Genomic DNA, 14,559 nt, shown 5'->3' on the forward strand with positions numbered 1-14,559 from the left:
TGGGAAGAGATGAAGGGAGGGAAAATAGCCATTGATTTCATGTAAGCAAAGCCTATAATTAATGTGTCTTTTTAACATATGCCTCCTAAGTTGTTCTATTTAATGCACGTTTTCAGTAGTTCAATGCAGTTAAAGGCACCTGAGAGAACACCCTGTGCCTTTAAGCTACTTTCTGCTCAGCCCAGCAATCTCTCTCTCTCCCGAGGAAAGTCTCTCCATAAAACCTCCCTCACATCTTCAAGGCTTCGGGTTGCAGAGTGGGGGTGGGTAATGCAGTGAGTTCCCAGATCAATGGCCATTTGAAATTCAACCATATGGTGGAAGCCCTACAGCTGCATGTGTTAATTACCACACGTGCCCCCCTGTAAAGCAGTCTGTTCGACACAAAAAGAAAAACAGAAGGGGGAGAAGAAGAAAAAGACTGCTTGAGAGGATTAAATAAATAGTCCAAATTTTTTGCCTAATTCCTCCCAGACACACAATCTGCCTTCCTTCTGAGACCTGCATGCTTAGGACCCTTAATACCCCCTTCACATATCCAGCCATGTGCAGTGAACCTAGGCAAAACTATTGCAAAGTGTACTTTTCTCTTCTCATCCCTCTCCTCCCCTCCCTCCCTCCCTCCCTCCCACCGTCGTCTTCTTTAGAGAACTAATTTCTGGCTGACAACCAGACTGAGTTTTCGGGCTTACAATATGCCTTTTCATTTCCTCAGAGAAGAGAATGGACACCTCGTCAGCTATGTCTGTATTGCATGTGAGGGGCAGAGAGAGAGTAGGGGGAGAGGGGGAGAGAAAGGGAGGGGGAGAATGGGAAGGGTGAAAATAAAGGAATGGGTGAATAACAGACTGAGAACGGCACACATACAAATCACTGTGTTATGCTCTCTTTTGACACTGCTTTTCTTCAAAGTGAAGAGTGAACAATTTCAACTAGAAGCAACAACCCAAGTTCAACAGGTATCAATCAGCTGAACAATTCCACACTCAAAAAACACTATTAAAAAAATTGTCACAATGAAGAAGTAGAGGGCCTCAGCGGGATGGAAGGAATCACCTGGAATCATCTCATGGTCCATTTCATAACAATTTCAGCAAGAAGGGTAAAAAAGAAGCAACACGCTAGCACCAGTCCAAATTTTAGATGGAATTAAGTTTAATAAGCCCACTTTCTTGCTTTAGTGCAACTGTCAGCTAATAAATGCCACATACCTCTCTGGACAGGATCACAAAAGCAGACTAGGTTTACTGCCTTTACCCCCACCCACAGCAATAGTATCAACTTCCCTAATATATAATATCTTATGATTTTTTCCTATGTAGTCATCACTGTCAGGACCAAAGATGGGGAACATAAAAGTCTCTCCCTCTAGTTGGCTAATGAACGAATGTCTGTTGCCAAAACTTAAAAGTCTTATTTTTGGGCGAATAAATAAAAACTATATCCTGAATCCTAGCAAGCTTCTACTCCCCTTTGTTGTGCCACTCTGCAGCCATCCAAGGCAGAAAAAGAAAGACAACTCATTCTCAGTGGCCATCAACGTGGCTTTAAGGAGACTTCTGACCACACACATTCTTATTTTTCTTGAATGAATGTAACCATTCTTACCTACATGCAACAAGTTAAGCAAATAGTCAAAAAGCTTGATACAAAATTCCAAGAAACATACAATGTTGAGCCTTTTCAAGAATAGAACATACAGTGCCATAATTTTCAATGGAGTTCTTTTTTCTTGTCATCTCTAAGACCTGCACATCCTTTTCTTCTAAAACTCCAGCTGTATACATATCAGAATCAGTGCAAGAGGTTGTTATTCTTGTCCCAGGCTTTCTCCTCTGAAAATAGATATTCAGAATGATTCCAGTCTTTATGAACTCACACATACTAGTGACTGATCAAGAGTCTCAGGGCATCTTAAAGATCAATATTTATTGTGGCATGAATTCTCTTGTGCTTAGTGTACAAACTCTTGAGTTCCCCAGCTGCACCCACTTTTAAATTGCTGACCTATTCACTTAACAGGGGGCGGGGACGGGACCGGTGATCTTACATTGGAATTGAAGCCCTGCTGAGGAAGAAATTATCACATCACATTTCAGTTTAATAAACAATTCATTTTGTGAAAAGACTCTCCATATGCAGTCAAACGGATTACCCATTGACTCTGGAACTTCTGGAATTTGCTAACCATCACAAAGGTGGACTGCTAGATTCCCACTGAGTCAACAGTGGATGATTTAGTGCCTGAGGCATGCACCTGTTTGCCTTCCGCACTTAAAAAAGATATTCTGACTATATTGTGCTAACTCTCAACCTAGCTATTCAGGAAATTCACATTTAAAGGAATGTCAGCTAACTTGGTTATAGACTGCACAATGATGCTGTTAGCCTAAACAAACTGGAACACCCTCTGCTGACTCTCCAAGGTGTGTGTAGGGGAGAGATCCTGGCTGCATCTTAAAGATATAAGACTTAATACTTTTGACAGGAAACTACGAAAACCAAAAACTGATGTAAAAAACACAATTTGACAAGTCAGGTGGTGGACTAAGGTAAATCTCAGAGAAGCAGGTATCCTGGATTATCTATGATCAGGCAAGAAATGTGACCAGAATAAAGCAGAATCAAAAAGTATGAAGTGAAGCAACATATTAGAGGAAGGAATTCAATGTAGTGCTAAGGAATACAGTACAAGCATTCCTGGAATAATCTCCCTTCTCCTCCTCCCGTGTGATGTTCTGGGGGTTCGTCTAACCCTTCCCCAATTGGGGGTGGGTGGATTGCAGGGAGAGGAGAGAAGTGGAAAGCCCCACTGCACTAGAGGATGTCATGCAAGTTTCCACTAGCAGGGCTTGTTATTTGAATCTGGACCATGGAAGAACCAAGGGCACAGGTGGCCACCCGCTTCCTGATGCTAAGTAGGTGAGGGTCTGGTTAGTGCCTGCACAGCTGTCTTTGCAGGATCCACATGCACCGTGGGTTTCACTGACAGAATCAAGGTGGGATAAAAATGTAAGAAAATAAAGATCAGGTAAAATATAAAGCAGAAAACAAAATCACACTGCGCTTTCAAAATTGGGGTATGGAGGCTAAATTGTTTTATAGACCAAAAAGGAAAGAACAGTGACTACCATATTCAAAGCCAGCTCACAGAGTTCAAGGCAGTTCAACCATCTGAAGTCAAAGCCTTCACTCAAGACAAGGGGGAAGTCATTTATGCAATTTCTAATCCATAGAATCACTATGGAAATTGTAGCACATCTATGATTTGATTGTCCTTTGGATGCTTGATACCTGCAAACGTTAGCAAGAATTTACAGAAGGTAGGCTTATTAAGGGGTGGGAGAAATTCTCTCCCACTCTCTCTACTATCCCCAAACTGCATAAAACACAGACTTGCGCACACTTTTTGGATGGTGTAGGAACATGCAAGCTTTGTTCTGCATGTATCCCTTTGAGGTTAAGGGAGAAATGTGCTCTTTCAATAATGATTTGTCAAGGGAAAAAAGTATTTTGATGACTACTGGGGATGTCTGTGTGTTTTTTTTTAAAAAAAACACCTGGCAATTTACTTTCAGGACTAATAGCAAGACAAACAAATGGGAAAGTTCAATGCAAGGGCAGTGCCAGAAGGATGGAGACACATAAAAATATTGTCAAGCTTCAGTCAATTCACCGTTCAACACATGGCAGAAAAGAGCTGATCTGATCTGCTTTGCATCAACCACATATGAGAAGGATTAAAGGTCATAAGTGGTTAATCCAAGACTGCAGATGCATGAACAAGAGGTTCTATAAACCGCAGTTGTTCTCACTTTCAAGGTGACGGAAGCTGAATCACAGGGTTGAACAAACATATTTGACAAGGCAAATTGCAAAACAGCAGACAATTTAGCTTAGAATGGACAGATTTCTTATTTAAAATTTATATTCCACTTTTCACCATCAATGTAGAACAGCACTTTATAACAATACAATATACAAAATTTAAAACCTAAACTTTAACATTTTAAATATCAAAAATCTAAAGTCTCAAAAAAAAAATTGTTTTAAAAAAAGACATTGCCCAGACCTCAGTGAGATCAACACCCCAATGCCGCTATAGAGGGAGGCAAATGTTTTATCAGTTCAATAGAGAGCTTGGGAAAAGGCAGGGTGGAAAACTGAAATGAATTTTTCTCTAGTGAAAAACAGGTTTCTTGCTGAAGGACACACAAAAGAATTAGCAGATCACAGAGGAGTATTAAGCCCAGTATTGCACTTTCCTCCTTAAGTGCATCCTCAAGAGCCTCTCCCTGACCCAAAAGATGATTATAATATTTTGGTTTCACATGGTATTTAATGGCATGTCTAGCAAAGGACCCAAACTCCCACTACTTCCAGCAGTCCTGGCTTGATTGTCTTGGGCATACCCACTACTCCCTCATGTTAACTAGTGAGGACAAGCATCAGAAGATGCATCTTACAAATGTGGAACGCAGGGAACAATCCACGTACAGAATGCCTGTTGACCTATCTTAAAGGTTTACAACTGGGCAGCCATATTCCAAAAGTATCCATTGTTTTCCTCACTCAAATTCTGAAAAGGCAGGATCACGTTTTCTAAAACTCCAGATAAAAGAACCTCAACACTATAATCAGTCATTCTAGAACAGCAGTAAAGGAATCCAAGCCAGTTTCTAGAGGTGCACTGGGAGGTGAGAGGAAATCCCTATTGCACAAGTGGAAATCCTTGCACAGGCTTTCACCGATGGAATTTGTTAAGTGAATATTGCAGCTAAATCTGAAACATTGCAGCATCTGTATCAGCCTACCATAAGTCTGTGCCCTCCAGATGCTTGACTACAACTCCCACCAGCCTTACAGGGCTCTGCTTGTTGGGCTGGAGGGGTCCAAAACATTTGGAAGGCAGCAGTTCAAGGAAGGATGAATATCCCTACTAATCTATTTCAGATTTCCAGTTTTATAGTCCTTATTTTGACAGCGCATATTGCAAAAGCCGACACTTGTGTTCCATCTCTAGCTCTTCTGCCTCTTTTAGGCATGCTTGACTGTATGCAAAAATTCCTATGGAATTGAATGCAGCAATAGAGTTTTTACACCTGAAGTGAAGAGGCGAAAACAGTATGGTGGTATGGGAGATTTTCCCTCAACACAAAAATGCAGAAAACAGAATGCAAACTTAATCTTCCAGCTCCCCCCGCCCTTCTGGAAGGCTAGCTGGTGTCACCTAAAATATTAGTTAACTCAAGTTATTCCTCAACATTGTGTATTCCTACAACATTTAAGTACTTTATACCAAGGTGAGAAGCTGGTGGACTGTACTAGTAATCTTGCTTGTAAAAAGTATTCAGAACGGTTCTGCCAGCTGGATTAGAACTTTCTCATGGAAAGTGCAAGGCAGCATGAAGTTGTATAGTTCAACAGTGCTTTAGTTTTGGCCTGATTATTCCCCTGCTGAATTCAAAATAAATAAAACGCTTACAAGGCAATGATCTCAACATCACAGTGAGAATTTACGTTAGGCCAATGCGCAGCACCTCTGAAAACTCTACACTTGGGAACAGCTGGCCCATAATTTAAAACGCATGCTCAGCATTGCTATAGATCTGTGCTGACCATGCCAGTCTTCTGTTCTTTCAATCTTAGGATAACTCAGGAGGGCGACTCAAGATTAACACAATTCATGAGGACTATCCTGCAGCTTCTGCTTTTATGTACTCTTATCAGATGTCGTCTTCTCCTCATAAAAGCAGAACTTAAGACTCAGAACTTGATACCATGGCACCATTTGCATTATAGTAATGTTTTTGATATTATGAGAAGTTCCAACATGACTTAAGGAAAATGACTGGAAAGCCCTACATCGGAAAACAAAACAAAACCCACTTCTGTGAGCACAGAACTCCACTCACCTTTTCTCCCAGAATTACCCTGTCCTAAAGGCCTGTCAGTTACTGAACCTTAAAGAGAAGGAAACACAAAATTCTGTTATTTAAGAGATGACATGGGCAAAGCAGACACAGATATACAATCTCAACAAATTCAGCCAAATCCATTGGCACAAATTTGGCCCATTTGCCTTAGATGCCATGCCCTAAAAATAATAAAAAAATAAAAAATTCCAAGCAACTGCCCCAACACACGTGTCCAATCCCCAGAAATATTGCTGCTTCTCTAGCCACTTTTGTACTGGGCTCAGTCATTTTGTAAAATCCAGTTTGAAGGATACAAGTTTACTATCTGCAAGAGCAAAGTACAGAGGAAGGGGTTCCTTTGAAATATGAGTGTTGCAGTCTGGTCTGATGATGTTACAGACTGTATGGCCAGAATGAAATGTGTTGATAGGCAGGTGGTAGATACTTCATGGACAGATACAAGACCTGGTTGATGGGGGCAGTGCCTGGACTGGCACAGGATACCATAGATGGCCTCCTGTCAAGATTCCTAAAAAACACTGCCTAGTAGCTGTATTTTAGTCTCCAAGATTTTTTGCCAGCAACAGATATTGGTTTGTCAGGCACCTGCCCCACCCCCTCCATGGAATCCTATTGTGCCCACCATTTAGGATAGACAGAATGGGGTGGGGGAGAGAGAGAGAAAGAGAAAATAAAGGCAAGATGCTTGCTGGAGAGAGATGGTCCGGTTTGTAATATATTACAAACGTTTTCTGAAGTCTGGTTTGGCCTAAACCCATTTAGCGTATTTCATCCCTAAAAAAAATCCTGTTCTAACCAACTCTTTTGACAAGTATCTATTCTAACATAATTTATTTTTCATGGAAAAGAAGCCACTCGGACAGCATCAAGAGGCTATTTAAAAATATATTTGGTTTGATACCCAAAGAGTTATAAAGCAATGTGTCATTGAATGGAGAATCATATGTTCACAGGTGCTCAAGCTAGAGCACATGCTGGAAACAATGAATGCCAATTATCATGACCAAAAAACGCGGAGCAAATTCAAACTGCTTTACTCTCTTCTACTCATTTCACCTGATGGTCAAAACCATTTGCAACATATAATGAAGATGAGCTGTGAATGAATGACAGTTTTCAAGCAGCACTGAAGATTGACCTGGCCACAAGATGGAGCAGCTATTATCTCAATTCCCTGAGTGTAGGACTAATTTTGCGTTGTATGAACGGGTCCAAGACCTTTGAATTAAAAGCCAAAATGCTTGTCCCTTTCTCTTCCTATTTGAGCATCAAAAGCAGCAATCATTTTTTCTCAGCCCTCAGTACCTGAACATACAGGAGTTTTGTTCTGTACAGAAGAACCACTGATGGGTTTGCCGTCTGGAGTGACGCACCAGCAGTATCCGGTATAGGTATGGCACTGCACCTGTTTGGAGAAGAGGAAACTTACTAGTTACAGGGTTCCCAGAATCCACCTGCAACCTGTGCTCATCCAATAACCCAAAGTGAATGGGAAAACTTTTGTACTATTAGAGACATTAAAGAACCACTAGAGTTTAAGAAATAAACATTTTCAAGGAAAATGAGAAAAGTGTTTGTTTTGCACTTTTTGATTTAATGGTTATATCTCCCAGTCTAGGCAATATCTATATGCAAACAAAGGAAGAATAGCTGGTCCATAGCAGGAAGGTAGCAACCAAAATCAGACAATTTATATAAAGCCTCTGGCTTCCTCAAACAAATTAGAGACAGTTACTGCAAAAATAGGTGGAGCAAGTTTAGCACACATTGGAAGAGAAGGAAAAACAGAGAAGACACATCTTGAAGGTCACAGACCCCAGCTACAGACCGTCCTCAATCACCCACAATAGCAGAGAGATGAGCCCAAGAAGCAGCTGCTGCACTGCACATTGGGCAGCACAAACCCTCACAACATGAGCCCTAGCCAGGAGGAGAAGGCAAGAACCAGCACATGCTTCAGATTAGGGTTCTGGGGATAGCTATAAACTACTCAGCTGCTCACTGCCTCTTGCAACTCCGCTCAGCTCTTTTTGGCTCTCTGGCTGGACAGCTCCACTGCTGCATCAAGAACCTTTCTGCAGACCTGCTCCCTAACCTGCTGGATAGCTCCTCAGCTTTGCCAGCAGGGCAGGGAAGTCAAGCCACAGTTATGTATTAGTGGAACAGGGCAAACCCTCCATGAAAGAAACAGTAGAGCAATTCGTACAGTAATATAATCACAAGACCAGATGCAAGACAAATGAATAGCTTTTGTCAAGATCTTAGAGATTAAACATAAGTAAGCAATAAAGTTAAACGGAATAAAGTAACACAATCAGTTAAAAAGCTGAAGCAACACAGCTCCTGACTTGCTGGATTTATTTCAGACTACAAGAGGTTTATTGATCCTTTGGCAAAATGCCTGATTGCAGCAGTTCATGAAACCCATATGAATGGGATGTTGCCATATATGGAGTCAGACAATTGGTCCATCTAGCCTGGGGCCCCAATGAGCCCACAAAGGCTTTCTGTAGCCCATGCACAGTCCTCACCCCTGCCCCAAATGCTACTGAAAAAAGCATTCTATTGTAACCAATAGAACCAATAGAACAGATTGCAGTACTTACCTGAATGTGGTGTGCGTGGTGCCCGCAACACTTTCTCTCATTTGCAAGTGTGCTTATGGGCCCAAGGAGGTTGGTGACACCTGTTCTAATATTGTCCACTAGGACAGGCAGCAGTTCATATCACTTGGTACCTAATCCTATCCTACTAACTGGAAATACTGGGAATTGAACCAAGGACCTTCGATATACACAGCAAGTATTCTGGCACTGAGCTATGGCACTGCCAAAACAATCAAAAACTTAGGGAAAGTGTGATGCATACTCTTAATTAACCAATTTCTTTTTTTAACTATTTTTTTTTAAAAAAAAAACCTAGCAAAAATGACCAATCTGCAATAATGTTGAAGATCAGTTACAGGCAGCCCCTTGCTTGTGCATATAACATATAACTGAAAACCACTGAAAAAGCCTGTAAATGCATTTCATGCTCTCTCATTGTGCATGCTTGTGCATTGTGAATTCTCTACTTCTGCAGGATGGAGAAATACTGAAACTTGTGCTGGTGCTAGCTTTTCTCCCTCTCTCATAATAAGCTGAGTGTTGGAAGATTCAGGACAGACAAAAAGTACTTCTTCATACAACAAACAGTTAACCTAGGGAATCTGCCACCACATGTGTTGACCATTAACTTGGATGGCTTTAAAAGAGGACTGGGCAAATTAATTGAGGATAAGGCTATCGCTTGCTACTAGCCATGGTGACTATGTTCTTTCTCTGTTGATGGAGGCAGTATGCCTCTGAATCGCTGGTAACTCGCAAGTGGGGAAAGTGCTGTTGTACTCAAGTTCTGCTTGCCACAGGCTGGCCACTGTGGGAACAGAAAGTTGGACAAGATGGGCCTCCGATTGGATTCAGCAGGCTCTTAGCATTACTTTGTTTTTCAAAAAGGATATTTACCGAAAGCTGCATCACACTGTCAACTTTCATTGATCGGTCATCTTCATTACAATCCCCATTTCATCTTTTCTGCCTCCCCTCAAATTCCTTCATTTCTCCATATATTCAAAATAGCCAACTATAGTAATACAGCTCAAGCACAACAGTCTTTATTATAAACAAAACTTACAAGCCTTTTTGAATCACAACCAAATGATCACCACATTAGAGATGAGGGGGCAGAAAATGTCTTGCTTAAATTCATCCAGAAAGTCTACAGCTGAATAAAGAATGGAACACACCAACTGAGGACAGACCATTTCAGTTCTCCAAGTTCCTCATTTTCCCAGTTATAAATTCAGTTCTCCAAATTTTGTGAAGCAATTTGTGGTCATTTTTTTAAAAAACCTGATGGAAATTCACCAGCATTTTAGGGAAAATTTCTACTAATAAACACATTTTTGTACATTTTGATTAATATATGCATTTCTGAAATCAATTTCCCTAAATATAAAGCATTTTCTGCCCATTTCCCCCTATTACATGAATTTTGGGGCATAACATTTGGTTGGAGAACTGCATCACAAAATTCAGAAAACTGCAAATTTCAAAGGATGGCCTTGTTTCAGTTTCCATAGTGATTTGAGAAGTGTGAATTAAGCAGTTTCTCATTAAAATGCAAGCAACAGCCAAAATCTCCTTCATCCCTAACCCTAGCTCATAGCTCATGATTTTAACCACTATACTACACTCATATTTCATGTTCTTAACTCTTATGCTGCACAAGCTTTTGGGTGACTACCTAGGCGTTCATACACATTTTTATTCTGGATTGCCACCTACAAATTTCCATCACATGGAAAGCAATTCTTCTTTTGCCTTTTTGTCAAATTTAGATAAACACACAGCTTAAAAGCTCCCAGCTCAAATTGACCAAATAGCAGAAATATCGCACAACAGAACTGCTCTGTCACCATTTCCCAAATTAATTAGAAATGCTGTTACAACCCTCTCCACCCCTACGTCAGCCACATCAATTACAGTGTGTGAAATAGAACAAAAGCCAACACTTCAACCAGTGGGCCCTTAAATAAATTCCTGCACCCATAAAAACCATTAGAATATGAAAACATTAAAACTGTAGCCACTGGCAGGCTCCTCTGGGAGAATGGGGCCTTTGTTGAGGTCTGTTCAGTTCCTCACTGAAGATGCCAGAATGAGGTTTCAAAGGACTACATAAACATTTTAACAAGCTGGCAGGATCGTCCATTATAACTTGACAGAGGCAAATCAAGGGCCGATTTGTTTCCACTCCATCTTCTGGCGAAGGGAAAACATAGAATTGTATGTGTATGGAAAATACAGGAACTGGCCAGGATTAATCATATGGCTCAGTATGCTGCCGACAGGAGCCCATGCTATAATGAAGTCTGTGCCTGCCCTTCTTCCCTCGTACTGACTCCTACATCATTTCTCAGAGCTAAAATACAGCAGCTGTTGTCCTGTAACAACTTAGGAAATCAGAGGCCATGTTCAAAAAGTTCAGTGGTACAGAAATCTAATACTGGTAGCCTGAACTGCATGGGGAGTGTGATGGTTTGGGGGAGGTGTATTCGCTCCAAGGTGTCTGCCAAGCAGTGTTCTCAGAGCTATAAAATACTTGTAGCAAACTTCACAGAGTAGGATTGGTGGGGCTGGTAGAACCAGGTATGTGTGTCTGCCTAATTGTTCCTAGCCCTGTACAGAGGAAGAGTGGGGTCAGGTATGCTGTCAGTACAACTTGCACATGTACAATTCTATGTATACAGTTCTCCACCTGTGTGATCAGGAACCTAGTTTTCTCCGTGATTCCCAACTATGTGGCATGCAAACTGGAGTTCATATGCAAACATGAAGCTGAACATATCATGGTTGAAAGCAGAAACAGCATATGCAATTTCACTTCTCCTACCAGTACCTCGGGTTACATACGCTTCAGGTTACAGACTCCGCTAACCCAGAAATAGTACCTCGGGTTAAGAACTTTGCTTCAGGATGAGAACAGAAATCGTGTTCCGGTGGCGCAGCGGCAGCGGGAGGCCCCATTAGCTAAAGTGGTGCTTCAGGTTAAGATAGTTTCAGGTTAAGAACAGACCTCCAGAACGAATTAAGTTCTTAACCCGAGGTACCACTGTAGTTGGTATAGAAAGCAGAGTTCCTGGGTACACAGAAAGACTCAGATGTAAATATATCCAGCCTGAGAAGGGAGCATATATACAATACATGGGAGTATAGGGTACAGAGGTTTGTGGGGCCATAATGGACTATAAGATTATCCCAAAGGATTTAAGGCTTGTGGAATGCTCCCCCCAGGGAGGCTTGCCTGGCAACTTCATTACATATACTTAAGCGCCAAGCAAAAATATTGTTTAATCAGCCAAAGGCCTGGGTGAAGAACAATCTATGGCCTTTTAAATGTGTGGGGATATCAGTTTTGTTTTTTTGTTTTCGTTTTGTTATTGTGTTATGTATTTTGTGTTTTATACTGTAAACTGCCCTGTGAAATTCAGATGAAAGATGGTATACAAATTAAATAAAGAAGAAAAGTCTGAAGTAATTATTTGTCTATCTTTTGAACACATTTAAATCCCACTTCTGTTTCATGATGGAACCAAAGGATGCATGTGGTTCGCGGGCAGTCAATCATCCAGGCACTAACCAGACCCAATGAGCTGAGCTGATGCCCTTATATGACTTCAGATTATAATATGAAGTACTAAACTAAAACTTTTTTGCCCAAACAATAGCTTGATATACCCAGATTTGGTGAGCACTGGAGGAAAAGAATTCTACTGTGTTGGGACAACCAAAGAGAACTCTTCACTGTGTGTTCTAGATGTACTGATCAGTGAAATCTTCAAGAACTGCAATATGGCATGAATGGAGGAGGCAGACTTCCAAAGGTAGAATTACAATTAGCTAATTCTGTTTAGCTTGCAGTGTAGGCCCAATAGGATTACTCCCTTGTGAGTGCAGCAGAATGTAGAACAGTCATTTCAATTTTAGGGATGTGCTTTAAAATATTTGATACAGAGCTAAAACAGCTGAGACATTTCAGTTTTTCTACAAGCAAAAGCTAAAAAATAAAGGGGGGGGAAGCATTGCTGTTCCTAAGGCCCACTGACCCCCTTCCAAGTAGGCATTTTGATAAGGAATCACATCAAAGGACAGATAAGAAATGAAAGATAAACATTTTCCCCTGCTCTTTGAATAACAAGAGGGCAGGGGCAATAGGAAGAAAAACATTCATTTTGTATTCGGGAAAACACTTTTCCAAGAGAAAAACAGAATCCAGTCTTGGGAGGATGCTGTAGTTAAGGAATTCTCAGCATGGCCAAGTGAGTTACATGGGCACATGCATGTAAACAAACATACAGTGCCTGTAAATACAGACATGCTAGAATGTTAAGGTTCTTGTTTTTAAAAAAGGTTACTGAGCAATAGATTTTCTGGGCTAGGGTTTTATTAAAAGCACTGGTGTCTGAAAATTATTTCCAAATATTGAATATAAATGTTAAATCCGACCCGTATATTTTATTATACAGTGGTACCTCGGGTTACAGATGTTTTGGGTTATACATTTTCAGGTTATGGACCGCGGGAAACCCAGAAGTACCAGAAAGGGTTTCGCCACTTCCACATGCGCAGAAGCGCCAAAGTGTGTCATGCGCGTGCACAGATGCGGCGCTGCGGGTTGCGGACCTGCCTCCATCACGGATTATGTCCGCAATCTGAGCTTCCACTGTACACCTTGTATTTGGGTATAGATAGCTGAGTATAAAATACACAAGCAAAGTACAACACACATTTAAACTATGTTTTTTCCTGCAAAATACACAAAAGTGACAAAGCTTAGGGCAATCCCTTCCATGCACCTTCTCAACAAAAAGAAACAAGAATCTTGATGAAAATCTTACTTGGGTGAATGATCCATCCTCAGTGCACTCTGGAATGAAGACTGCTTCTTGCGGCTTCTTGGCTTGATCCAGAGCTTGAGCCCTTTCTATTCTGCATTTGCTTTGACCAGCATCTGAAGGGGACAAAATCCACTAGGAATTCAAGTAGCAGCAGGCAATACATGGGCTATTTAGAAGCAACCAATCATTGTTGCTCTGCTTTAAACTGGAATCAGAATAGCAGCTCTGCTTCAAATGTTCCGGAACCCAAACAACATTTTGCTGCCAAGTGGAGATCCCCCTTAGCTCAGCCCCAGTTGTTGGTAGTAGGAACAGAAAGAACTGTCCATTTCAGTTCTGCTTCCAGTTCTTAAATTCAGGTCTCCACATTTTTAAGCATTTTGTGAATTAAGGAGGAAAAATCCTCATGAACATTCACCAGCATTTTAGTGCAAATTTCTCTTACCATATTTGTATAAGCAGTTTTGACTAATGTACACATTTATAAGCATTTTTGCTAATATTTATGTTCACTAGTAATTTCACTTCTCTGCCGATCAAAATATGTATTTTACCATCTGTTTGGAGAACTTCATCACAAAATTCGGGTAAGCATGAATTTTGAAGGATAGTTGCATATTTGTTCACATATTCTTTCAGAAAGTGAAAATTAGATGGAGTCAGGTTTAAATGCATAAAGAAGCGAATTTATCCCCTACCACTAGATGGGAGAATTTTTTTTAATAGAAACCATTATATGGGGGAGGGGGTTAAATACTCCACCCCATCATTGAACTCTAAATCATCATTGCCTCCTATGCTGCAATTTGGCAGCGAGGGAAGGGCGGGAGAAGAATCTGATGGAGAGGCATTATTACGGGTAAAGGGAAGGGTTAAAGTTGATCCTCCAGAGGACCCTCAGTCCATAAAAAAAGAAAATGTCTAGAGCAATCCATATAAGTGGCCAAGCTACTGAACAGTTACACAATTGGTCAACTGCATCTGGGGAAATGCATAGCTGTTCCACTGAGGTGAAAAAGAAACAGCTCCAAGGGAGGAAAACAGAATCTGAAAATGGAAAAGCAGGAGGACACCTTGCAGAGGTACCAAAATGGAGTGAATGAAATACAGCCTGTAAAATAAACTCACTCACAGTGCACTTTTATCCCTTCACACTCTATTAATATAACTTTGCTATCTTAT

General features: G+C 40.9%; 1 protein-coding gene across 2 annotated transcripts in view; it reads right to left on the reverse strand.

The window, feature by feature from the left end:
- Positions 1 to 14,559, reverse strand: part of SMOC1 (SPARC related modular calcium binding 1) — a 63,442-nt gene that overhangs the window by 33,587 nt on the left and 15,296 nt on the right. For both annotated transcript variants that reach the window (XM_081890518.1, XM_081890519.1), the window contains exons 3-5: positions 13,378 to 13,490; positions 7,245 to 7,344; positions 5,916 to 5,963 (exon numbers count right to left, since the gene is read on the reverse strand). In XM_081890518.1, the coding sequence (XP_081746644.1) occupies positions 5,916 to 5,963; positions 7,245 to 7,344; positions 13,378 to 13,490 (261 nt within the window). The remainder of the gene's footprint in view (positions 1 to 5,915; positions 5,964 to 7,244; positions 7,345 to 13,377; positions 13,491 to 14,559) is intronic.

The sequence above is a fragment of the Podarcis melisellensis genome (genome assembly GCF_964234715.1).
Source record: "Podarcis melisellensis genome assembly, chromosome: 1".
Lineage (NCBI taxonomy): Eukaryota > Metazoa > Chordata > Lepidosauria > Squamata > Lacertidae > Podarcis > Podarcis melisellensis.